The sequence below is a fragment of the Cryptomeria japonica genome, chromosome 3, assembly GCF_030272615.1.
Source record: "Cryptomeria japonica chromosome 3, Sugi_1.0, whole genome shotgun sequence".
NCBI lineage: Eukaryota > Viridiplantae > Streptophyta > Pinopsida > Cupressales > Cupressaceae > Cryptomeria > Cryptomeria japonica.
This window is the reverse complement of record NC_081407.1, coordinates 34,393,395-34,420,908: the sequence shown is the minus strand read 5'-3', so window position 1 is coordinate 34,420,908 and position 27,514 is coordinate 34,393,395. Positions and strand designations below refer to the sequence as shown.

Below are 27,514 nucleotides of genomic sequence, written 5' to 3'. Positions count from 1 at the left end.
TGTCTGAGTATATTCTACACAGAATCTTTGAATTCTTCCCTCTCCTGCTCTTTGGTTGCTCGCCCTATTGGGATGGTCGTGACATTGTAATCAACCAATGCAATATGATCTGTCGGTTTGTCTGCAGGTGGCGTAGCAATATGAATCGTACAATTCCTTTGCTCATCTTTAGTGATCTTGGAGTAAGTCTTTGGCTTTTTCCTACCTTTGGATTTTATTTCTCCTATTCGAGAGAAGATATCCTCCAGGTTAATTGGTGGCTTGACAGCCGCTATCCACTGTGCGCGAGCTATTAACCAGTCTTGAGGGATGGTCTATTCAGATGTAATTGCTAGATTCCCACTCTGTTCTTTGGAGGCCTCAGCTGAATCACTGCTTATCCGTAACTGATCGAGCATAAGAGGAATGGGTGCAGTATCCAATCCTTTACTCACGGCTGAGCTCTCTCCCACTTCACTAAGCAACTGTTGGGTATCCTCTAGCAATGGTTGCTCTTCAATCCTGGTGGGTTCTTGAGTTCCATCTTCTTTCTGTTCTCGCTCAACCGTGGTGTCATCTTTGATGCCACCTTCCTGTTGCAACTCATGCTTGCTTTCTTGTGTGAGCTCTTGTTTACCAATCCCTTGATCAGGTGCAATCTCTCCCTCCTCGTCCTGATTTCCAGGTCCATCCAAACCAATGATCCTCACCTTTGCTTCTTGCTCATTTTGTATTTGAGGATCATTTGCCTCGAATGCAACAGGATCATTCAGCGAAGGTGGAGTGGGCATGTAATCAAGTTCAACCACATCATCCTCCGAACTGGGGTCCTTGGATGAGGAAGTAAACTTTGTCCTCCTGATTGGGATTTTTTCTCTTCTTTTTCTTTTCAACATTTGAGACACTCTATTGGCCCTTGCTTTCTTTCTCTTCTTTTCAGGTTTCTCAACCTCTTCCTTTGGCACGCTTCAAGTTCCTTCGTCCTCTGAAGATTGGGAATCAAGACTACCCATCAAATTGTATGTGAATTGGGTTCCTTCATGGGTCAACCTCTGTATTTGTTGGGATAGCTAGTTATCTGTGTACCTTCTTGGACCTTCCATGATTGCTTCAAAATTTGTGATTGGGTCCCAAGTCCAATCAATGGTTGGCGGGAGGTCCTTGACTGCTTCAAATTCCCGGACTTGCAAGAAATTTCCATAGTCTGTTACTTGATCTGGAACCTGGCAGTACTCATAAAGCCGCATTTGTTGAACACTCAACCTTGAATATTCCCGCTAACAATTGTTCCAATAGTCCTCAATCGACACCTTGGCCCTGCAATGCTTGTCGTAGGCCTTCTTTCCCAATCCATCATGGTCAAAGCATTTCCTGGGGAAATGCTCATGTAAGCAATAGGATGCCATTCAGCAAATGATTCTTCGGCTTGCATCGAATTCTTGAAGTGCGCATCAAGATTACCGAAAATCATGGGGAAGGTGAACCCCGATTGCTTTTTGTCTCTGAGTAAGCTACACGTTGGGTGTGCCTGCCTTGCTACCTCCATGAGGACTAATCTGTCTGATGGATAGCACGGAAGCCGGTATGGTGTTCCCTCAAAGCCTGCTATTTTGATGTAGGTGAATCTGGGGAACTAGATGAACCATGCACCATATTTCTGGATCAGGGTGGTAGCCTATTTTGATAGCCTTATATGCAATCCTCCTTGCATTAATCTAACCAGGTGCATTGTAAAGGTGTCATTAACACGCTAGTACTGACCAATTGCATATGCGATGTTATTCTTTTCTCTTTGGGCAATCCCATAATAATGGAACTGAGGGTAGCAGTCGAATACTTTTACCTGATTCGGCCCGTTCCCAATCTCACCTTTCTTAATTAATCCCGACAATGGCTAGTGTCAAGCAAACATGTAGACCAAATAGGAAGTCATGGCAAAGTACTTTTTTCCTTCAAGCTCAGCCAGTTGTGTATGAATATTGTCGTTGATGATCTGAGCCCAGTCGAACTTTGACTCTCCAGCGAAGACTTGCTCAGTGAAGTAGAACATCCATTCCTCAAAGAGATTGGATTGAGGAAGTCCCATGACCCGGCTGAGTAAGGTAACCTTATCACCATACTCATTGTGAAAAACGCTTCTGAGGGTCTTTTTACTGATTCTAGTGCTTGGTGGTCTTCTCTCACTGAACCATTCTTCGTTTATCAATGTTTTGCACTTAGCAGGATTCATGTCATAAACAACTTCAGCCTCATTGATAGTTGTGGCAATGGGATGATCAGGAAACGGGATATCAAATGCTTCCCCAAGGGCTTCAAGCGTGAAGTCAGCTAGTACCATCCCTTTCAATACCACTAATCTGGTTTCCGACTGATAATGTTTAGCAGCCTCAACCACTAATTCATAATTCTGCACGGCCAGAGGGAAACCAGCTGCCTAAGTAATGCCACAATCCATCATCGGTTTGGGCTTGCCATAGGCGTTAGGAGAGTACACTTTGTTCCTAAAATCCTGAATATCAATGTCCTAGGTCCGTATCTCATATGCTGTCCCACACACTCTGGAACTTTGACTCCTTAACCCCTCCTCCCTGGTACTATTACTTCATTTTTTCGAACTTGCAGGGATTATCAGCTTTGGAAGTCTGTGATGCTCCGGTTGCGTCAGGTGCCTTTGAGGACTCTGTCGCTGATTTAGACATTTATCCTGCACAATCGGACACAGATTACGAAACGAGATTAAGTTATAAAAAATGGGTTAGCCAGGCCAGAAGACAACGTTAGCATTAAAATTCATGATTAGTGAGATAATCGAAATTTGAAAATATTGCTAAAATGTGCTATTAAACAATTTTAATCTGCACTTGGGAAATGAATGTGATTTGACGTTTAAAATCAGTTGGTTTGGCAAAGCGAATTTTCAAAATATCGCTGCTCCTGATTGCTGAGGGCGGAAAGTTGCAAACGTTTTGGCTTGCACGATTCAGCGCTTTGAGTTTTCAGTTTTGATTTGCGCTGATTGTTTTGAAGATGATCGTGCGTGCAACTTTCCAGAAAGACAATCCTACGTGTTTTGGACTCTTGGAAAGTTTGAAATTTGAAAGTTGTTGGTTGGGTCGTTGATACCGAATGAGCGTATTTAAACAATGTCGCTCTCTATGTTGTTGATTTGGACCTTTGAAAAAAGGTTTCAGCGTAAACGTAGTTCATCTTAAGACTTGTTTGCCTTATCGAATACTGAAGGGAAATTTAAATGTTTCGAAGGCACTTGGAATGATGCATTGATGTTCTCAGTTTAGGCTTGAAATTTCTAATGTTTGCCTAAGTTTGAAACTTCAGTCTGAAGGTCGATTTTGGCAGTTTGGTTGTTGTGTTGATATCACCTTGGTTTTAAAACTTGGAAGTCATCATAATGTAGATTGAATATCAACCCTAGGGAAGTAAAAACATGATTTTTGCAAAACTTTAACCACTTGGAGGGCAAAATTTATAACATACCTGGCTGCGTATTGAAGAAGCCTTATCGACTACAAAAAGGTGAAAGAACTTAGCACTTTGAGCAAAACTGAAAGTTGAAAGTGCTTCCCCTGGGTTGTATAGTCTTGTTCTTTGACCCTAGACGTTTTGCTTTGTTAAAGCACTCTTCTTTCTGATTTTCGAACACTTGAAGCTAAAAGCGCGATTCTATTTTTAAGTCGAAACATCACCCCTTTTGAAGCTTTTCGGGTGAATTTGGATTTTTGCAAGATACTACTTGACACTTAAGTTTTCGCCTTCTTACTCGAATTTCGGGACTTTTAGTGAAAATGCAAGATAACTTACATGTCCATTTCGGCCACTCTTGGTCTTTTGTGAGATTTGATTGCTAAGTTTAAATTACACTCACCTTATTTTCAGGCGCTTTGAGCGAGCTGCGAGATTTCCTTTTCAATGTTTATTGCCTCTCTTTCAAATTCGGACTTGTGAATTAAAATGCAAGATGTTACTCTTTAACGTCTACTTGCCTTTCATTTTAGTCTTCGGTCCTAATAGGTAAAATGGGAGACTTTAATTTCATGCTTAACTTGCCTCTTTAGCCGAATTTCGGGTGTTGAGCCTAAATGTGAGATTTTACTTATGTCAAAATGTCTTGCACTTAACTTAACTTTCACCTTTTCGGCCTACACACCGACTTTGCGAGATTATAAACTTCATTATATTCTCGGGTGACTTAGCCATTTTGTAGATTTCGCATGATTTGAGACATCTTGAGTTTTCGAGTGTTGAGTGGATTTTGAGAGAAACGGCAAACTTTACCTTTTCGGCCTTTAACCCAATATTTCATGAATTGCATCTCTTTCCCTTTCTTACTTTATCGGCCTCTAACGCGGTTTTACAAATGTGACAATTTTCGGCTTGCAAGACGATTCGCACGATTTTCTTCCTTTACAATTTTTCGGGCAACTTAGCAATTTTGTGAACTTCAAGTTTTTTCGGCCTAGATCGCGATTTTGCAAACTTTAGTGATGTTCGGCCCTTTTGGCTTATTTGCGTGATTTAAAACTTAAGTCCTTTCTCCATTTCGGCCTGAATGGGAATTTTGTGAGTTTTCTTTAAATGACCTCCAACTTCAGCTTTATGGCCCGAATTTTGAACTTATCCTTGCATTTCAGCCTGGGAGGCTGATTTGTGAACTTCTCCTCTCATTTTGGGCTAACTAGCCGATTTTGAACTTGTTGCTCATTTTTCGGCCTTATGGCACGATTTGTAAACTCTTCCTTGCATTTCGGGCTGGAAGGCCGATTTTAGAGCCTTTTATTGTTTGAGGTTTCAGTATTTGAAACCAATTTACCAACCTTGTCTCACGTTTTAGTCTTTTAAGCCGAATTTGAATTCTTTGTGGTATTCTAACTAGAATTTTGGCCTTTTGGCTCACGTTCTTGCATCTTGAAGCCGATTTTGAAAAAAGATATGCTCACTCACCCTACTCTCACTTTGCAATTCCGTCAAAAGGTACATTTTGTTTTGCCTAAGTTTGAAACTTCAAACTTTAAGCTTACTGATGAGCGACGTCGATTTGACAATACTAGGCTCTTCATTCATCTTCCCCTTTGCAAACGAAATTGTGATCAACCTCCAAGGCGAATTTCCTTTATCTCCTTAATGCCTCAAATTCCTAATTGTTGCATCTTCTCTGCGAATTACTGCAACTCCCTACTCAAGACCTGAGCGAGGACGAGACGGAAAACCAAGAAAGGGGGGACCCTGTCGACGACACGGAGTGTGTGCAAGGCACAACATGATGTACATCGGAAATGCATCATTGGCTCGCTTGAAATGGCTCTTCTCCTTGAGTCGCAGCTGAGGATAACAGTCATAAGACTTGAATTCATTTTCGCCATTGCCAACTACGCCTCTGCAGAACAATCTAGAATATCTAAAATTTTTGGCCAATGAGTAGATAATGTAGGAGCTCATGTAGAATGACTGTCTTCTCCAAATTTATCAAATGTTCATGAAGATTGTTGCTGCTTATGCGGGACCAATTGAACATCTTGACTCCCAGGGTAATTTCATCTATGAAGTAGTACATCCATGTCTCAAATGGCACATCCTAAGGGCTGCCCATTACTCTATTCAGCAATAGGATGATATCACCATATTCCTCTTTTTGAAGTATGGGCACAACAGATTCTTTGGCACTTTCCCTTGGGGTATTTTCTTTTCCAACCATGACTTGATAATATTTGCTGCACAGAGTTCAAACTGATTATCATAGATCCTCTTGGTATCTTCTTTGGTCTTGTAGGAGGTTTTATTGTAGTTTGGAATTCCGAACGTCTCTTGAATGGCTAACTCTGAAAGATTAGCTAAAACCCTTCCATCAGGTGCAATGATCTCTCTTGATTGTGCATTGTAGTGTATAGCACACTCAACTATCAACTCAGCACATTCTTTAGCTGGTGGAAATCCAACTGCCTAGACGATACCATTTCTCATCATCCGGCAAGCAATGGGTGTCGGCAGGTATCCATCATGCCCATACATTCTCTTTTTGAATTCTTCTAAGTCCATATGTCCAAGGTCAGTGTCGTGACATTCTTCCATTTGGATTTGATCTTGGATTTCAGTTGTACTCCTTTAGTGGCAAACTTCATTGGTGCTTTTTTGGAAGGTGCTCCTTTGGTGGTCATTAACCTGCATAACACATGAAATATCAATATTATTTTCAAGACAACTTGCTGAATTTTAATTCTGATTTTCAGACCCTTTTTCTTGAAAATTTCACTTTCAACTCGTCAAAAAGCTAAATTTATGTGAAAAAAGCAGACTGAAAGTGAAGAATCTGGACTAAAAATTGATGAATTTTGAGAGAAATAAGAACAAAATAATAGAAGAATTCAGTCAAATTCACATTTTGGATCACTAAAATTGCTCTATGACTGAAATTCACCTTCAATTCCTGAAAATTCTGTCTGAAAATCACAAAAAAGCTCCTTGTTCTTGTGTTTCATTACTTGGAAAATTTTACTCCTTTACAATTCCTCTTCAAAAATCAATTTTCACCAAAATCTGAGAGAAAGCTTCTTCTCAATTGGTCTCCAAATTTCCAACCTGAATAGTGAATTTTGAAAGTGACTCGTTGAAAATATATAGAGTTTAAGGATTTTAACTTAGAAGCTTCATCTTTGTGTTTTTTTGTTTTTTCTAATTTTTTTATCATTTTTTTTTTGTTTTAATGTTTTAAATCTTTCCAAAATGGAAAGTTTTATTTCTCTCTCAAATTCCATCCTTAGCTAAGGAATCTTCTAGAAGTTTCTTTCAATTTCTAAAATTCTTAAATTTTTGAAAATATTTCGAAGTGTTGAAATTATTTTCCCTTCGAAAATAATAGTGTTGGAAAATAATTAAAAATATTCATGTGTCAAGTTTTATTTTCCAACCCGTTCGTTGATTGACCCTTGATTTTATGTGCTTATTTTGTCAAAATTATTTTTCCTCTAGCCAATTTTCTCTCTTCGTCATGGCAAGTTGATCTTCATGTTTGATCTTCAAATCTTGGACGAATTTTCATGTCTGGCTTAGGCATCTTCACATATTCCATTTATGCCTAGGCCAACTCGCAAGTTCTAATGTCTTATTCATCTTGGCCAAATTTGTTTTCATGTCCAAAATTTCTTGCTAACTCGGCAAACTTGTCATCTTGTTTGGTTAGTTAACTTAATTCTAACCTTTTTCTTTTCTCCTTAACATGTCAAAAGATCCCTTGCCAATTTTCTAACATGTTGGGCAGACTTGAATGATATCACGCCAAGGCGGACTTAGCATGTCTTGTGTCATCTTTCAACTTGCTTTAATCCTTTTTCCATGCCTAGCAGACTTTGAAGACCATTGGACAATCTTCTTGGGCAAACTTTGATGTTGCTTAGACTTTTAATCTTTCCTTCCTTGAGCAGACTTGGAACTTACTTTGCCACCTTCCCCTTTCCAACCTTTGGTGGACTTTAAGACTTCTTTGCCACCTTCCATCCAGCATAGGCGGACTTCATGAATGTTAGGACAATCTATTTATGTGCATAGGGCAGACTTCACACTTGTTTATGCCATGCACTTGGGTAGGGCGGAGTTTAACTTCTTTCAGCACATCTTCTTCCCTTCCTAGGCGAACTTCAAGTAGTCTTGGCCATCTTGTATGTCATATCATAGGCGGACCTTGAAGTGCATCAGCCAATTTATGTTTGCTTTAGTCTTTCTCCTAGAGGGCGGACTTTGATAGTCTCTTTCCACACTTGCCTAGGCGGACTTTAACAACGTGTTGCCATCTTTTGCTTTATTTGCTTTCTTCCAACTTGGGCGGACTTGGAAGAGTCTTAGACATGTTTTACTTTATTCCTCTCCTTGTGGCACACTTTGAGTCTTCTAAGACAAGGCAGAGTTGACATGTCCTTGGACATCTTTCTTTGTGCCTTGGTGGAGTTTGAGGGTGCCTTGACATTTTGCTTCATTCCATCATGGGCGGACTTGGAAGACAACCTACCATCCCTTATACATGCCTAGCGGACATGGAAGATTTGATGCCAACCTTGTTTTGCCTTTATCCCTTCCAAGTTGGGCGGACTTTAGACATGCTTGGACAATCCTCCCAAGGCGGACTTCATGTGTCTCATTCCAGGGGGGACTTCACTCTTCCTTAGACAAGGCGGGGTTTGGAGAAGCTTGGACATGCTTCCACTTTGCTTTGCCATTCTTTCATGAGCTTGGTTGATCAAACTTGGTCTTCCCTTGGACGAATTCTCATCTTCATGCCACTTTTTCTTTCAAACATCTTCATTCAAACTGCCATGTCCATCTCTGACCTTGCCATGTTCATACCTGGATCATCTGGAACAAAAAACCCCAATTAAGGTTTTACCTTGCTTTTTGCACTTAAAGACATAATTTTTCAATTCTAAGGACATGGATATTGATCAGATGGCTTGAGGAATGATCTTCTAGAACGAAAACCCTAATTAGGGTCTCCAGTTGCTTTTTACAATTACAAACCGAATTTTTTATTTTGAAAACATGGGCAGCAATAATATGGCCTGAGGATCAAAACCCTAACCTCAGAAAAAGCAGAAAAAAACATAACCCTACATTTTGTACTTGAAATTTCTCGAATTTGAAGACATGGGCACTGAGGAACAAAACCCAAGTTCTACTTTCAAAAAAGCAGAAAAAAGCAAAAAGCAAGCCAAAAAAACTGCTTCCCAAAATGTGCCCAAAGTGCCAAAAAATTAAAAAATTCCTTTAAATAGAAAGTTGTCAAAAATGACCCAAAGCAATTGCAATCCTCATCCTTCAGACCTTCTAAGCACTTTGATAACATTCAAACATGATTTTGAGCATGCTTTCTCTATTTGGCTCGGGATGACTTCAAAACTCTAACTCAAAACTCTCAAAGAAAATGGATTTATGAAACTGTAGAGCTAGGACAAAATCCTAAAAAGCAAAAACAAGGGGTCCCCATCTACGATGATGTGATGTGTGAAATAGATCACAACACAACCACGTAGGAATAGCACAAGAACCAACTTGGTGCATGCAACAATCAATCTTCAAGTCTCTTTGAGAGATGGCAACCAGAAAAGAAAGTTGAGCAGTGAAGCAAAACGGTTTCGTTTTCATTCTATAGAGCATAAATGAAATAAGTTTTAACTTTTGGTTTTAGTGGACAAATTAGGGTTGGTTGGATCAAAATTACCTTTTTGGCAAAACACCACCTTAAAAAAAGGCAAATTTGCCTCAAGAACACCAACAGAAGCATTTCACAACACAAATTCTCCTCGGGTCCGCTCAGGTTGGGCAAGACTAAACCCACACGCTGTGGGCCAGACCCTGCTCGGACCTACAACGAACCACATCCAAACCCGGACCCAGTTCAAACCAAACTAAGACCTGTTGTGCATTTTGCACACACACCCCGTCTGTGACAGGGGAACCCCATTGCCCGAGAGAGAGAGGAATGAAGGAAGCGTTCAAGGCTTTGAAGTAAACCTCGCGTAAGTTGCCTTAGAAGCCCGAGTTCGCTTAGCGGAGTGAGCAAAAAGATAAAGTTCGGAAGTTTCATGCCTTTTGCAAACCAGGTGAAAATCGCTCAAACCACCTAAAATGGCCGAAGTTTAGCAAGATAAAATCATGCAATTCTCACCAAGATCGTGCGAGTTTCACAGAGCAAAAGGTTTAAAAATCGCTCAAAAACCTACCCAACGTCGAGTTTAGTGCGAAGTCATACCAAAGTCGTGCAGTTGCCTTTAAAGTTCGAGTCTAAAACAAAACCGCACACTTTCTCTGAAATGCCTGAATAACCCCTCTCAGATCATCGAAAATCTCCTGGATTCGGCTTAAAAGATCAAAGTGCGAAGTAAGGCAAGAAGTCGAAAATCAACAAAATTCCTAGCTCACAAAATCGGCTTTTAGGGAGAAACATTAAAAATTAAAATCACGCAAGTCAAAAATCGCATGAATTCGCTTGAAGAGCCGAGTTTGTAGACGGCAAAAAATGGCCAAGGTCAGGAGCACAATGAGGATTTTGAGCTTCGAAATATAAATCACACATTTTCCTCCAATGGCCCAACATTGCTAGGGCAAAGGGAGAAATATAAAATCGCACCAAATCGGCTTATAAGCCGAAAATCACCAAAGCTCGCAAGTGGCCTCATTTAGCCGGAAATCATATAAAAGTCTGAATTCGCCCAAAATCATTTCATAGGCCAAAAATAATAAAGGATTCACATTTGCACAAAATGACCATGTGGGCCGAAAATGAAGCAAAGAGGGCAACTCGCAAAATGACTTTAAATACTCAAAAAATCATTTGAAAGTAAATCACGCAATTTAGGTTCATTGAGTCGAAAGTCAGTAAGGAGTTAGGATCGCGCGACTTCAACCAAGTTAAGTCGCACATTTTCTTGTGAATGGCCGAAAAAGACATAAAATTTAAAATTGTGCATTTCCACCAAAGGCCCCGAAAATCATCAGTAAAGGGCGAAAGTGAATTTCGTGAGATTAGAATTGAATTTGCACATTTCATGAACAAACCTCAAATTTCATCTACAGGTGCTAAGTTCGCTTTCTTCGCACTATAGCCCGAATTTGATAAAAGAGGGGTGTCTAATATGAAATTCGGCCTTTTCTCTTATTTTGTGAGAAATTGGAAAAAGTCACGCATTTCCCCCCCAATTGGCCGAATTTCATCATTAAGGCAAAGGGTGGAATATATGAATATGGGTCAAGGGTTGCGCATTTTGTCCATAAGTTCGAATTGCAAGCTAAGTGGCCGAAATTACAACTTAAAGAGGGGGGTCGATTTGTCATTTTGCCAAAAACCCGGGTCTTGATATTTAAAAGTTAAAATTTAATATGATTGTTAAATTAATTTATTTAATTTTTCAAAATGATTAATCCGGAATGGAAATTGATTGTTTGTAGGTTGACGGCGTCATCGAGAAGAACCAGGAGAAGGCCTGAAACGTCAAAGGACTTGATCGTGATCAACGCTGGCCAGCAAAGATACAAGAATGCAAAACGCAAGACGAAGCATGGGGAAACATGCCACCACCGCTGAATCAGAGTTGAAGTCCACCAGCAAGATTGAAGACAAAAAAAAAGCAAAAGAACACTCAAAATGTGCAAAGTCAGAAATGCACAGCCGGAAGAAATTCCAGAAAATCAGTTTAAAAACTGAGTTGTTTATATGTAAAAGACTGACTGTGGGCCCCGTCTAATGAATTTAAAATGAGGGGACACAAGTCAGTTATTCCCAACTGCCAGGAGGACCGAATTAATGTCAAATGGTGGTCGGTAGCTGAAGAGAGTGGTTGGATGGATAACTGAGAATTGAGTAGGCATGGGTTAAAGTTGCCAGGCTTCTAGAAGGCAAACCAGGGCCCTTGGATGCAGTCAATCCTGGCCATTGATTCAGAATTGTAAAATCTATAAAAGGCAGAGGCCTTTCTCTTGTAAAAGGTTATATTTTTAGGGTTAGAGTTTTTTGTCGACAGTTAGAATAGGTTAGAATTTAGTAGTTAGGAATAGAGTAGAAAAGTTGCACAAATTGTTGTAATAACAGCTGAAATCAATATATGGACATTGATTTGGTGTTCATCATCTTGGTTTTAGTCTGTTTGCATGGTTTCCTTCAGCAGTTAAGATAGATCTTTTTTGGTATGCAAGTATCTAATGGATTCAGGCTCATACCATTGAGCATATGTTGATTGTGTATCCTTGTGAATGGTTAGCATGAGCCTTGAAATCATGCTTAGTTAAATTGCAGGTGTCCGTCTGAGTTGCCCCAGAATTGGGTGTTTAGCCATGCTCCTGCAATCTACAAATCTTCCAACTCCCCTTGAAGATTGCACCGTTCCTGCGAGGTTGTGAGTTATTCTGGCCAAGCAGGGATTGGTTATGTCGAATCCGTCTACCCGCATACCAGGTTGGCTAATCTTAGGTCTCTTAACCCTTCTCTTTTGCTTTTATTTCCCAGACCGAGAATCAGATGCTGACCAACTTGTTGCAAAACGTAAGTCCCCTTGTGCTCCCAGCAAAACACATCGACCGTTGAATTATCCCACAGTCAAGAACTTATATTTGGAACCTTGAGGTTGTCCCCTTTGATCGATTAAAAGCAGCATTAGGGCTTCCTTATACAAGAGAGGATAGGATACTCGGCAAGAACATTATATTCTGCGTTGGTCGGATAGAGTTGCAGCGATGCGACTTTAGACACATCAACAAGACCCATGGGGTCTAAGTGAAGGACCCAGTAACGTGTGTGTGTGTGTGTGTGTGTTTGTGTGTGTATGTATGTGTATGTGTGTGTGTTTGTGTGTCGCTTTGTGTGTGTGTATGTGTGTGCGCTCATGTGTGCATGTACATGCATGTGTGTGTGTGTGTGTATGTGTGTGCGTGCGCATGTGTGTGGGGTATACACACACACATATAGGCTTCAATAATAAGATAAAGCTATAATCATATGTATAATTCATAATATTTGAATTTGAATATGTACCACTACATAGTGTTCGATGTATATGCAGTTCCTTCACTTATTTTACTCTACTAAACAATTCAAGAAGGAAAATTGACACAAAATCTACAACCTTCATCAAACCTGCTAACTTTTAACTGTCTATCATACCCTCCAACAGCATTGTATTGCACATACCACAACTTCCAATTCACTATTTTTAATTACCCAAATCTAATATACAATACATGATGTGAAAAGTGACAACATAAAATTGAATCACTGCTCTGCTTATGGTTCCGCTACCAAGAGATGCTTGTTTCGTAAGCTGAATTTACTACACAAATCTAATATGCAATACATGATGTAAAAAGTGCAACATAAAATTGAACCATTGCCCTACTAATGATTTTGCTTCCAAGAGATGCTTGTTTCATGAGTAAGCCGAACTTACTTGAGATAAATATATAATACAAACTCACATTGTAATGTCCCTATTTTAGTAAACATGGATTTTTGGATGATTAGTCTATTATTCTAACCCTCGTAGGCTAATGAGGATGGTTAGAGGGTCTTTTGAGGCTTGTATCATCTCTAGTGTTCAGTGGTTAGCAGTCATGGCTTTCGTTTGAGGACTCCAGGACTTCGTATGCATTACTTACTATTTATAGTAAGTCAGAGTTACATAGAGGGGGACCCTTTCTATTTTTAGTATGGCAGTTGCACATACAAAGGATAAAATGGTTAACTTCCAAGTGCAGACAAAATTGAGAAATAGATTATTTGGGGAGTTATGATTATTTAATTATTAATAAAGTGAACACTTTATTAATAATCAATTATAATAAGGCATTTAATGTTATATTATAAAGTTATTAATATTTCATAAAGAAGGGGTCTTTGCATCATTAAAAAGGGGCCAATTGATTACTTAAGTGAGGTGCCTAGGCCAAGGGGGTGAAATTAAGTTTAGGAGAAATTCGACCCCCTTCATGGAGAATATATAAAAGCCTTTGAAAATCAAACTAAGGCATCATTATTGCATTTTTTGTGTTCATGAATTTCTCTCTGCAAGAGAAAGCCAGGGTTTTCAGCATGCAAGCAGCCATTGGAGAACGGATAATCTTCAATGTGCGATCATTTGAGGGAGTGAAATATCTTCGGAATTTGGTCTACAGGCGGGCTTCACATCAGGAGTCCAAATTGTGCTTAAACTGCAAAGTATTTCTTCAAGTTTTCATCAATTGAAGGAGGAGAAAGAGTTGAATCAATAGCAGATTCAATATATAAGGATTGTCAACATTTATAGCTGCTACAGGCCGTATAAATTTCTTCTCAGCCCAGCTACACTTCTCACCCAGCCGTACCATCTAGGGCTTGGGCGATTTTGCATTACAGGTATTCAAAAATTCTAAAAATGATCTCGGGGGCAGCGGCCTGCTATAGGAAAAAATCTATGCAGCATTTCGAATCAGAATTTCAGGTTCCAATCATTCCATTTGTAATTGCTTTTTTTGATTCTAAATAGTTCAAGGGTTTCAAGTGCTGGAAATATGCTATTTCTATAAACTTAATGTAATTATATATGCAATTGAGTTGAAGTTAGTTGTGTATGAATATTTGTCTATATTCTGCATTCATCATATCTGAAAATTTTCAAAAAGCAAATAAAATCAGAAATTACAAAACCAAATCAAACCCCAGTTGCAAACCAAACAAGAGAATATCAGCACAGAGGACAAAGGGGTCTTTACACACATCAAGTGTACATTTCCAGAGTAAAAAGTATTAATATACACCATAAACAAAAGAAAAGCACCCGAACACAAACAGTCGCTCTAGAGAAAACATATGATCAAAATGATAGACACAGAGACTACAAAGGCAAAAACAGAGAAATATAAAAAAGCACCTGACCTTATATGAACAATGAGATGATGGGCTAACTGGGAACAATGTAAACAAGCGGTCTACAAGGAAAGGGAGGATGGTCTTAACCCACTTCTTCATCTCCACATCCATTTGCATTGTTGGCAATCCAGCTCCATAGGAAGATTCATTTGAACCATATGCTCCATAGTTAGTTTCATTTGAACCATATGGTTCTGTCCTCGTGCACTTAAATATAAGAAAAAATCCCTGGAGTATGAAAAGCATACATTGGAGACAAAGATTATCAGGATTAGGTAATGAGCAAACTGATGGACTACACTCTGCCCATTCTTCAAGTAAAACTGGTAATAGTGATTGCAAGCTTTCAATAACAGAAATCCCTGCAAAAAGAAACCAAAAAAGAATCAGATCACCATCTCAAATTGGAATTAGACACACAGATTCTACAACATTTTATTTATAAGCATAAATTTATTGGCCTGATCCTATAAAAGTCTTGCAAAAATTCAAATGACTACCGTCTTCCAAACCCAGATCAACTAATGCATTATTGTACAAATAACCAATTGGCAGCTACCAACAAGTTATTTTATTTTTCGTGACTTTGGATTGCATGAGGTATGGATTCATTACCCAACATGTTCAAAGGCAGTCAGCGTTTCAATGGCAGAACTTACTACACTTTGGAATAGTGGATGCTCACAATCTTCGAGTACAAATGCCTCAATCAAATTGCCCTCAGTACTGACACTCGGCCAACAGTTATGGGTAAAGACAATGACAAATTTGACGAGCATGATCGAGAAGCCATCATGCTACCCAAGTTATTAATAATCAATGAAACACTTTTAGAGGTTCAAACAAACAAAACCTTTGCTGGGATATGAAAGCAACTCCAGAATCCACAAGAGACATCAAATAAAGGCAAGACCTTCTTCCTTAAAATTATGCTTTTCTCAATCATGATGGATGATGTCTTTGCAGGATTATTTGATGAAGGTCAAAGAAATACACAATCAATCGGAAGCCGTAGGCTACAAGATGGAAGAATAAGATATGGTTGTCATAATGTTGAAAAGCTTACCACGGGCATGTGAACATTTCCTTGAGACACTCAACAATACATCTCCAACTGATGACCTGAAGTTCAAAGATGTGTGCAACAAGCTCTTGCAACAGCACAGATGGAACAAGCAATTTGGTAGCAGTAGTGATACAACAAGAGTGAAACAGGCCTTTGCAGCCAAGGACAAGGGCAAAAGCAAGTGGCCTCAAAGGAAGAATGAAGATACCTCCAAGCATCTGAAAACTGTCACATGATCATTATTGTGGTAAGCTTGATCATATGAAGAAGCACTACAAAGAGGTCAGCTGAATAAAAATCAAACTAGGAAAGTCCTCCACAAAAGCCTCGTGTCACAAAGCATTCTAAGAAAAAGTTGTCAGCCATCTATGCTTTCATGGCCAAATGACCAGCAAATCAATCAAATTCTTCTCTGAGGCACATTGATTTTGGAGCATCATCTCACTCACAGAAAAGATTGGTTCACGAAGCACACAGCTTGCTCAGATTCAGTGATCTCCAGTGGTGGTGAGTACACAATGAAAATGATGTTCAGTTTACATTCAATATGCAAGTTATATTCTATTAAATAATCTTGTTTTATATCTTATTGCCTTAATGTATGAATCTGACTATCTTCTTGTTTGTGGCAGGTGAGAGAAGCATTTAATATTTTCTATGTCGTATCTCACAAATGCCACTCAATATAAGTATTAACAAATGGGGTACGATCAAGCAATGCCTTGATCGGTCAAGACCGATCAAGACATTACTTGATCGTGCCTCTTTGTTTATACTAAACAAATGCATGTTTCAACGTTAATGTCAATCGGTGTGGAGTTATTATAACAACCAATGTCTATCGGTGTTCGCACAATGTTAACAGCCGATAGTTATCGGCATGTTAGCCTTAACAACCGATAACTATCGGTGTAGGCTTAACACCCGATAACTATCGGTAGCCTTTATTATTATGCCACCCGATATATCATATGCAACCCGCTATTAATCGGTATTTTCATTAATCATTTATTTATCATTAATTTATGTTAATCGATATAAATTGAAATGCAAGATTTAGTAATCGATGAACATAAACAAAATATACAGTATGATTATCAATGAATAGGTTATTTATATGCAAATGTAGAATGGCTATCAAAGAGGAATTAATTGCTTGAAGGTTTTATAATAGTTATCGATATGATAAATGATTGAATGAGAGACTTCATTTATCTCTCATTCAATCATTTATCTTACCGAAGCTATCATGCATTAACACACAATTGTTGGCAAAAGGAATATGTAAATCACTTTTGGGGGAAAAAAAATCTTATTTTTCTCAATGTGTACTTTGTTTCAGGAATAGAGCCCTATTTGCTCTCAATGAGTCCGATTACGCACCATTGTCCCAATCTGGATGTCATATTTGGCAAACACAAATGCTATATTGTTGACGAAGAATCCAAGAATACTATTGCTATTGCTATAGATGATCATGATTTGTATCTGCCTGTTGATATAGGAGAAGTTCCAAAGCATGCATTGGCAGCCAAGAGTGCATCTAACATAAGTATACTATGGCATCAGCGATATGGCATGTCAACCTAAACTACCTCCCTCAGTTGGCACGAGAGAACTTGTTAGAGCTTTACCTGATACACAACAGCAAATATAGGGTGTTTGCAGAGCTAGCCAAGCAAGGAAGCAACACGAAACTCCTTTTTAAAATGGAAACGCTTGGAGAGCCTCAAGAGTCCTATACCCGGTTCATGTAGACATTTGTGGACCAATGAATATGGTATCGATCACTAGTGCCAAGCATTTTCTCTTTTTCGTTGATGATTTTAGTAGGAAAATGTGAATGTTTTTCTTGCAATCAAGATCAGATGTGTTTAAGAATATTCATAAGTTTAAGTCATTAGTAGAGAAATAGTCAAGATGTGACATCGTAAGTTTTAGATCCGATAATGGAGCTGAATTTTGCTCAAACGAATTCACTAACTTTTGTGCTAAACATGGAATTAAACATCAATTCACAACACACTATACTCCACAGCATTGAGAGAAGGAACCGTACTACTATAAAGATGGCCCAATGTATGTTGGAGAATAGGAGTGTTCCCAAGAAGTTTTGGGCTGAGGCAATTTACACTGCAGTTTATCTTCTCAACAAGTCTCCAGCATACACAATGAAGGAGAAGACCCCATAGTAGGCATGGTCTAGGAAGAAACCAAAGGTGAGTCTTCTTAAAGTTTTTGGTTCTACTGCATATGAATAGATTCCATATGACAAGAGAACCAAGTTGGACTTAAAGAGTCAAAAGTTGATTATTACAAGGTACAGTGAAAATCATAAAGCCTAGATGCTGACTTATGTTGACATTTAGCAGGGATGCGATTGATGAAGTTGGGCCTTTTCAGCTCCCTTCCAACATCAAGAGTACCGAAGATCAGCCTCTGAAGGCCAAAGATTTAGGTGTCCAGCTTACATTAGCTACACCTGAATGGGGGGACTCAAGTACTTCTGGAGGTAGTCTTAATATGTAGAAACTAACTGGGGATTTCTACATCTATAAACTTTCATCCTTACGATTGACATAAGTCTAAACCATCAACTCAAGGACATAAGTAATTAGATCTATAAAATACCAGCTATGCACGCCACCTAATGTAGTAATTAGATCTATAAAATATCAGCTATACACACCACCTAATGTAGCAACTAAATGTTGCATCCTATGCTCATTCTGTATCTGCATGTCACAAATGCCTTGATATTAGATGCACACCATACAAGCATGAATATTTAATTTTTTACTAAAAACTTACACAGCATTAGTGTAAAGGTATTTTCCAAAATTGTTGCAGTTTATTATTAGTTGGAATGAAAAGAAGCCATAATACAAATTATGCAATATACTTTTTCCCTGCTAATCATAAAACATAGACGGGGATTTTCCAACAAGAGGGTATGCAAAAGATTATATGTTTAACAAATCAAAACAGACAAAGATGTGTCAAATGATGAAATGAGTGTCAAAACTGAAAGAGTGGGAAGTTACCATCTTCAGCAATATTCGTAATGCCAACTGCTACAACCTTCTTAGGCACAATGCATTTGTATCCATGCAGGGTAACCAATTGGCTTTTACCCTGCAAAAATTTTGACAAGACAACCATATTTAAATTTGCACTTTGATAAATAAAAATAATAAATTCTACAGAGCATTTGTTGTAGTTGAAAAAAGGCAAGTCATTGTGTCATTCAAGATACACAATACACTTGATTTATGGGCATACCATGCAACTTCATAAGGGTACAACAATGAACTCAATATTTTATGGCTACTTCAAATTGACAAACATTTAACCTCTTTCCATTACAACTATGCAGTCTACTGGCTGATAATAACATTCAAGTGATGTTTGTTTAAGGTAAACTAAATATAAATCAAACCAAGCCATAGTGTGATGTCCCCTTCTAGCTAGTGACATCATGCTAGCCAATGATTAGACTATAATTGGACCCTCGTAGGCTAATGTGGATGGTTAGAGGGTCTTCTGAGGATTGATTCTTCTCCAACATTCAGGGAATTGGCCTTTGTTCGATATCATTTGGACTCCATTTGCCATACTTACTATGTATAGTAAGTCAGGGGTAATAGAGATGGACCCTTTCTATTTTTAGAAAGTGTGTTTGGTCACATGGGGAATTATGAGGAGAGATTCCTATTTCAGACGGCATAGCAATCTGACAAGTATTTCAAGAGATATTAAAGTTTAAGTGACTTAAGTGATTTATTTAAATATTTTAATGTTATTATAAAGTTATAAAGTAACTTATAATATTAAAGTGACTTAAGTGATTTATTTAAATATTTTAATGTTATTATAAAGTTATAAAGTAACTTATAATAATAAAGTCACTTTAATATTATAAGGTGCAAATACAAGAAAATATTTTATCCCACATTGGGAAGAAAAGTAAGTGAGCTCCTACAAGGAAAGAATAAATTAACATGAGAGGTTCTTTCTTATCATCGGATTATTGTCAATTGCATTTAATATGAAATTGGGAGAAGAAGCCAAGGGTTTCTGATTTCAGTTAGCCATTGGAGAGCGTCAATTCTTCAGTGTTGCAGCCATTTGAGGTGGTGAAATGTCCACTGAATTTGGCATTTCAGGAGAGCTTCACTATGGAGTTCTATTTGTGCTTAAAGTAAAGGAATAACAGAAAGGGTTTGAAGAATATTGAGGACTATCGAGTGCAAACCTGAAGACTCATTGGCAGCCATTAGTAATCGTTCTTTTAAAAGTTTGTTCTTGCTGCTACAGTGCGCATGAACAGTACCCATGAACAGTGCGCATGAACAGTGCGCGTGAACAGTGCCACGCTACAGTATTTGTGCTTGATTCCGATTGCAACTTTCATCTCTATCATTGAGCATCACTATTATCAAGTTCCTCTTGCAACTATTAGTAGTTAGTATTGAAATCTTAGGCATATAATTTTGCTGTTGTAAGTGATAACTTAGAATCAGATTTGACATTGCTGTAGTCTTTTTGTAAGCCAATTAGTCTTGGCAAATCCATAGCAGCATTGTACTTAGGAATGAATTCAATAAAGAAGATATATGTTGCATACCATTTGTTTGACGAAATGTCCTTTTAATAGCATATATGATCAGCATAATAGTTGCATGCCAGTTGTTTGTCGAAATGTCAGTTGGCTGTAGGTATGCATTCCATATCTAGTTTTCATGTATATGCATTGAAAATACCAAAAAGAACTGCACTCGCATACTAGTTCATTGTAAGAGGTATTGTCAACATCATTTGTGAACTTCCTAAATTTCTTGGCAACTTTCAAAGTGTATCAAACAATCTGAAATACAAAAATCAGAATAGAGAAAGACAGCATACAAAGTGTTTGACAATATTCCTTGAGCCAAAATCAGTCAATTTGGGCAAGGGATATTACAGTGGTATCAGAGCTAATTTCCTGCCATCCTGAGGGTTACGAAATTTACATGCAGCAGAAAGAAGTTGGTTCTCACAGGTATTACACACGCAGAAGGGCACTCTTGGAAGGAGAACAGGTAGACAGGCTACCAGACGCCATGGGTGAGAGGCAGTCAAATAGCCCACCCAGAGGCCACAGGAATAATGATGATCAGGAGACTAGAGAATTTTTCAGAGTTATGACTACTGGGCAGCAGCAGATGGCTCAGACGTTATAGGCACTCACAGCCATGATGGAGCGCATGGCTCCACCAGCGAGGCAGAATAGAGAACAAGTGGATAATCAGAGTGAGAATGGTCCCCCACGGGCTCGGAGGACACGATCCAGGACGGCAGACAAACCTACATGCCCTACTTTTGTCAGAGATGAACCGGTAGAGGAGCAGGTAGAAGAGGCGGGTGAAGAGATGTTTGCAGATAACCTTATGGCAGCAAATGATGAATGGGAACTCTTAACGCCACAGGTTCGAGAGCGGATTCCTTTTGATAGGTTTGTCAATCAGAGGAGAGAGCATTACCGCTCCATGAGACGGGACAGGAGACCCCGCCAGTATAGTGAGTTGAAGCCTGCTGCAGGCAAGCTTACACTACCCACTTTTGACGGCAGCAGGAGATCGACAGCACAAGCTTGGATTCACAAGCTGGACACTTTCTTAGCCTTGAGACCTATGACAGAAATGGAGGCAATTAAATATGCCACATTACATCTGGAGGGGGTAGCACATGATTGGTGGTACCATGGATTGATCACGCTTCAGCACAATCAGGTGACTTCATACTAGGAGTTTGTTGACAGGTTGGTAGAGAGGTTTGACAGAAAGGACCCTGAGCTTTACTTCGGAGAGCTAGCTCAGCTGAAACAGACAGGAAGTTTGGACCAATTTATTAATGAATTTCAGCGCTTGGCAGTGTTGGTACCAGATATCTCTGAAAAGAGACTGATAGTTCTATTTTGTGAGGGATTAACCGAACCACTGAGGGGTTGGGTTAAAGCGTTCAATTCTCCCACACTGCAGGAGGCTATGGGTAAGGCCAGAGACATGGAACCTGCAGCATCCGCAAACAAGTTTCATGCAAAAGGGGCATCTTCCAGCAAAGACAACAAACCGTTCTTCAAAAGACCTGAACAGGCAAGGTCCAAAACTAACAATAAGGATAAGTCTTTTGCACCCCTTGATAGAGACACTCTTAATGATTTGCGGAAGAGGAAATTATGTTTCTATTGCAAAGGACTGTACAACAGGGATCATGATTGTCCTTTGCGTCCTAAAGGGAAAGCAAACAGGGTTATGTGGGCCTATTACGAGGACTCAAATTCTGAAAATTCAGACCAGCAAGCAGATAAAGAAGAATCTGATGAAGAACAGGGAGGCACAGAAGATGAGCACTTCAACAAAATGACCAACGGTGAGGATAAGTCTGAAGGAAGACTTAAGGAGGCGCGTCTCACTAGTGTACAGCAGGAGGGCTCATTTAGAATGAGAGGAGTGTTGGCTGGACAGCGGGTTATCACTTTGCTTGATACAAGTGCCACACATAATTTCATTGATGCCAGATTAGTTGAGAGGCGTGGGATACAGACTGAGCAGTTTGAGGGCTTAAGAGTGAGGGTGGCTGATGGCTATGTCCTCAAGTGTGATAGGAAGATCACATACTTACCCTTGAAGATAAATAATTTTGACTTCAAGGCTGATTTCTATGTGGTGAATATGGGCAACACAGATTTGGTACTTGGGATGACTTGGCTACATGACATAGGAGTATTCACTCTTGATCTGAAACAGATGGAGATGAAGTTTCAGGCGGATGGAAAAACACACATACTGAATGGGCAGTACGTTTCACTTTCATGCCAGCACACGGGCAGCAGAAATTGGAATATCATCCGGACATAGAGGAGCTGAGGATTAAGCATTATAAGGTCTTCAGTGAGATTCCCCCAAGTAGACCTCCTGACAGAGGTATTGAGCATGTCATTGAGTTGGAAGAGGGAGCAAAGCCCATGATGATCACACCATACAGGCATCCGAAGAGACTGAAGGATGAGATAGAAAAGACCATCAAGGAATTACTCGCCATGGGTCACATCAGACCAAGTAAATCTCCTTTTGCTTCTTCAGTGGTGTTAGTGAAGAAGAAAGATGGTACACTCCGGATGTGTATTGATTACAGGGTCCTGAATAAAAAGACAATTAAAAACAGGTACCCCATCCCACGGATTGATGAGTTGTTAGATGAGCTGCATGGAGCATGTTTCTTCTCCAAGATAGATTTGAGATCGAGCTATCATCAAATCCGAGTTCGAGAGCAGGATATAGAAAAGACAGCATTCAGGTGTCACTGTGGACATTTTGAGTTCGTAGTTATGCCATTTGGGCTAACTAATGCTCTGGCTACTTTCCAGTCCACGATGAATAGGGTTTTTCAGCATCAGCTGAGAAAATTTGTATTAGTCTTCTTTGATGACATCCTGGTTTACAGTAAATCATGGGATGAGCACTTGCAGCATTTGGATACAGTGTTGAGCATATTGAGCAGAGAGTCCTTGTATGCCAAGGAATCAAAATGTGATCTGGGCCTATCAGAGTTGTTATATCTGGGTCACATTATCAGTGCACAGGGCGTACGCATGGATCCTGAGAAGATTCGTGCTATTGTTGAGTGGCCTAGCCCAGTCAACCTTACACAGTTGAGAGGATTTTTGGGGTTGTGTGGATTCTACAAGAGATTTGTCAGTGGTTACTCCAAGCATGCAGCACCCTTGACCGATTTGATGAAGAAGGGGGCTTTCCTATGGACTCCTAAGGCACAGGAGTGTTTTGATAAGTTCAAGGAGTTGATGACTTCATGTCCAGTTCTAGCATTACCAGACTTCAGCAAGCCTTTTGAGTTACATTGTGATGCATCTGGTGAGGGTGTGGGAGCAGTGCTTATGCAGGACAAGCACCCGATTGTATATGAGAGTAGGAAGCTCAAGGGACCTGAGCGGAGTGTCAGCATTTATGACAAGCAAATGTTGGCCATAATGCATGCTTTGGCCAAATTCAGGTAGTACTTGGTGGGCAGCAAATTCTGCATAAAAACGGACCACAACAGTTTGAAACATTTCCTGGGGCAGCGAGAGCTTACTGACATGCAACAGAAATGGGTGAGTAAATTGCAGGCATATGATTTTGATATCACCTATTTCAAGGGGACACAGAATGTAGTAGCAGACGCCTTGTCACACAGACCCCATTTGAGCTTGATGACAGATATATCAGAGGATTGGAGGCATTTGATCCTTGCAGAGTATGCAAAGGATACGTGGGCATCAGGATTCATAGATGGATCGGTTCAGGATAGTGATTTCACCCTTGTGAATGAGCTCATCATTTACAAAGGGCGTATCTATTTGGTGCCAGGCTCAGAGGTGAGGAGGATGGTGTTGAGAGTTTATCATGACTCACCCGTGGCAGGACATCCGGGTTTTTATAAAACCTACCGGCAGATTCATGAGCGCTTTTCTTGGAAAGGGCTCAAAGCTGAGGTGTTGCAGTATGTTAGAGAGTGTCCTACTTGTCAGCAGAATAAACAAGAACACTTTTACCCTGCCGGATTATTACAGCCACTTCCGATTCCTGATAGGAAGTGGGAGTGTTTGTCGATGGATTTCATCACAGGACTACCGAGAGCTCAGGGCAGAGACTGTATATATGTTGTTGTGGACCGGCTTACAAAGTTTGCCCACTTCTTTCCGATCACGACTACATACACTGCTACGCAGGTGGCAGAGTTATTCTTCCGTGAGGTGTTCAGATTACATGGCCTACCTCGGAGCATAGTCAGTGACAGGGACAGCAGGTTTATGAGTCACTTCTAGTAGGAGTTGTTCAGGTTATGCGGGACAGAGCTCACTCCGAGTACTAGCTACCACCCTCAGACAGATGGACAGACTGAGATAGTCAACGAATGGGTGGAGGGATACCTCAGAAACTACATAGCAGGGCAGCAGAAGGCTTGGGTTAAGTGGATTTATCTATGCAAGTATTGCTACAATTCCACTTATCACATGTCTATACAGATGTCACCTTTCATGGCATTATATGGGTATGAGGCGCCCAACTTCATGGACCTTTTGCTGAGTGACAGTAGAGTGCCTAGTGCTGGGGATTTGTTGCAGGAGAGCCAAGACATTGTGAAGACTCTTAAGGAGAATATTGCTAAGGCACAAAATCAGCAGAAACAATATGCGGATCAGAAGAGGACTGAGCGGACATTTGAGGTAGGAGATATGGTATACCTGATGCTACAGCCTTACCGCCAGTCCACTCTAAAAAGGAGTGGTGCCGAGAAATTGAAGCCACGGTATTATGGGCCTTTCAAGGTGATCAGAAGAGTAGGAGAGGTGGCCTATGAGTTGGACTTGCCAGCTGAGAGCAAAGTCCATAATGTCTTCCATGTGTCACGCCTCAAGAAGGCATTAGGACACCACATTGTTCCTTCTACAATCCTCCCACCCTTAGATGATGAGGGTAAATTGGTTCTAGTGCCAGAGGCTATTTTGGAGTTTAGGGAAAGGAATTTAAGGAGGCGCACTATCCAGGAGTACTTGGTGAAATGGAAGGATATGCCAGTTGAGGATGCTACTTGGTAGAGCGAGGAGATTTTACAGCATCCAGAGTTGAGATTGCTTGAGGACAAGCAATTTCAGGAAGGGCGGACTGTGATGTCCCCTTCTAGCTAGTGACATCATGCTAGCCAATGATTAGCCTATAATTGGACCCTCATAGGCTAATGTGGATGGTTAGAGGGTCTTCTGAGGATTGATTCTTCTCCAACATTCAAGGAATTGGCCTTTGTTCGATATCATTTGGACTCCATTTGCCATACTTACTATGTATAGTAAGTCAGGGGTAATAGAGATGGACCCTTTCTATTTTTAGAAAGTGTGTTTGGTCACATGGGGAATTATGAGGAGAGATTCCTATTTCAGACGGCATAGCAATCTGACAAGTATTTCAAGAGATATTAAAGTTTAAGTGACTTAAGTGATTTATTTAAATATTTTAATGTTATTATAAAGTTATAAAGTAACTTATAATAATAAAGTCACTTTAATATTATAAGGTGCAAATATAAGAAAATCTTTTATCCCACATTGGGAAGAAAAGTAAGTGAGCTCCTACAAGGAAAGAATAAATTAACATGAGAGGTTCTTTCTTATCATCGGATTATTGTCAATTGCATTTGATATGAAATTGGGCGAAGAAGCCAAGGGTTTCTGATTTCAATTAGCCATTGGAGAGCGTCAATTCTTCAGTGTTGCAGCCATTTGAGGTGGTGAAATATCCACTGAATTTGGCATTTCAGGAGAGCTTCACTCTGGAGTTCTATTTGTGCTTAAAGTAAAGGAATAACAGAAAGGGTTTGAAGAATATTGAGGACTATCGAGTGCAAACCTGAAGACTCATTGGCAGCCATTAGTAATCGTTCTTTTTAAAGTTTGTTCTTGTTGCTACAGTACGCATGAACAGTACCCGTGAACAGTGCACGTGAACAGTGCCACGCTACAGTATTTGTGCTTGATTCCGATTGCAACTTTCATCTCCATCATTGAGCATCACTATTATTAGGTTCCTCTTGCAACTATTAGTAGTTAGTATTGAAATCTTAGGCATATAATTTTGCTGTTGTAAGTGATAACTTAGAATCAGATTTGACATTGCTGTAGTCTTTTTGTAAGCCAATTAGTCTTGGCAAATCCATAGCAGCATTGTACTTAGGAATGAATTCAATAAAGAAGATATATGTTGCATACCATTTGTTTGACGAAATGTCCTTTTAATAGCATATATGATCAGCATAATAGTTGCATGCCAGTTGTTTGTCGAAATGTCAGTTGGCTGTAGGTATGCATTCCATATCTAGCTTTCATGTATATGCATTGAAAATACCAAAAAGAACTACACTCGCATACTAGTTCATTGTAAGAGGTATTGTCAACATCATTTGTGAACTTCCTAAATTTCTTGGCAACTTTCAAAGTGTATCAAACAATCTGAAATACAAAAATCAGAATAGAGAAAGACAGCATACAAAGTGTTTGACAATATTCCTTGAGCCAAAATCAGTCAGTTTGGGCAAGGGATATTACACATAGGCAAATATTTCTTAGCCATATGACAAAAAACATAGGAATGGCAAATAATGTTTCTACAGCCCCTAGTTGATTCCATAATACTGTAACAATAGTGTTTCTACCTATCTTAAATATTGCATCTCTTTTGACTGCCACCCTTTGCAAATTTTCTTAACTGCTATGGAAATGTTAGCACAATTTAGGTTCCAATTAATCCAAATTGAATCAGATAAATTCGTATAAAAAGTTACGTCAGCAATCCCATATTTTAAAAGCATCTAACTTGAAAGATTCATAAGTATTCCAATATGTGACAAAATTCAACATCAGCGGAGTTTGCATAAAAATACACGGCGGAAAAATAAAGAAGGTTCAGGAGTGATCTAACTCTCAGGGACCAGAAGCATCATTTGAACAGTCTGTATGTGATGTCTTCAGCCACAGTAGAAATAGTTCAGCATGTTCAATCAAAGGAAAAAATCATCCTCAAAGAGCAAATCACCTAGACGAATTGATCCATACTCGAAACTATCCAAAACTTGGCAAACTAAGAGAATCCTTGGGAAGTCCAGTAGAAGCACTTACAATCCCATCCTTTTAGTATTGAATGACTTTGGCGATTCTCCATTCGATGATAGATTCTCATAAAAAAATTAACCAAAAAAATCTTGAAGGTCTTTGAAACCACTAAGGATTCATCTCTAGACTTCTAGATTTCTTGATTTAGTGCTTTAAGGAGTTGAATATAAGTTGCAATGTATGTAGTTATTCAAATCTTTTTGGAGGCAAATGGGATAATATTGTTATCGAAAGGTACTTGAAAACTTGGACAGAGACAATGACTTAAGAAGACTCAACTATACAATTCATTAAAAATTCCCATGTTAAACTTCTCTAACTCAATCTTCTGTGCATGTGCTCTATTTTTCTGTCACTCTTTCTGTTCTTG

The 27,514-nt window shown here is 39.4% G+C and overlaps 1 protein-coding gene across 7 annotated transcripts in view; it reads right to left on the bottom strand.

Annotated features, from left to right (window-relative positions):
* Positions 1-27,514, bottom strand: part of LOC131046734 (uncharacterized) — a 267,983-nt gene that overhangs the window by 164,871 nt on the left and 75,598 nt on the right. For all 7 annotated transcript variants that reach the window (XM_057980518.2, XM_057980525.2, XM_057980524.2 and 4 more), the window contains 2 exons: positions 18,485-18,575; positions 14,381-14,736 (listed from right to left, as the gene is read on the bottom strand). In XM_057980518.2, the coding sequence (XP_057836501.2) occupies positions 14,381-14,736; positions 18,485-18,575 (447 nt within the window). The remainder of the gene's footprint in view (positions 1-14,380; positions 14,737-18,484; positions 18,576-27,514) is intronic.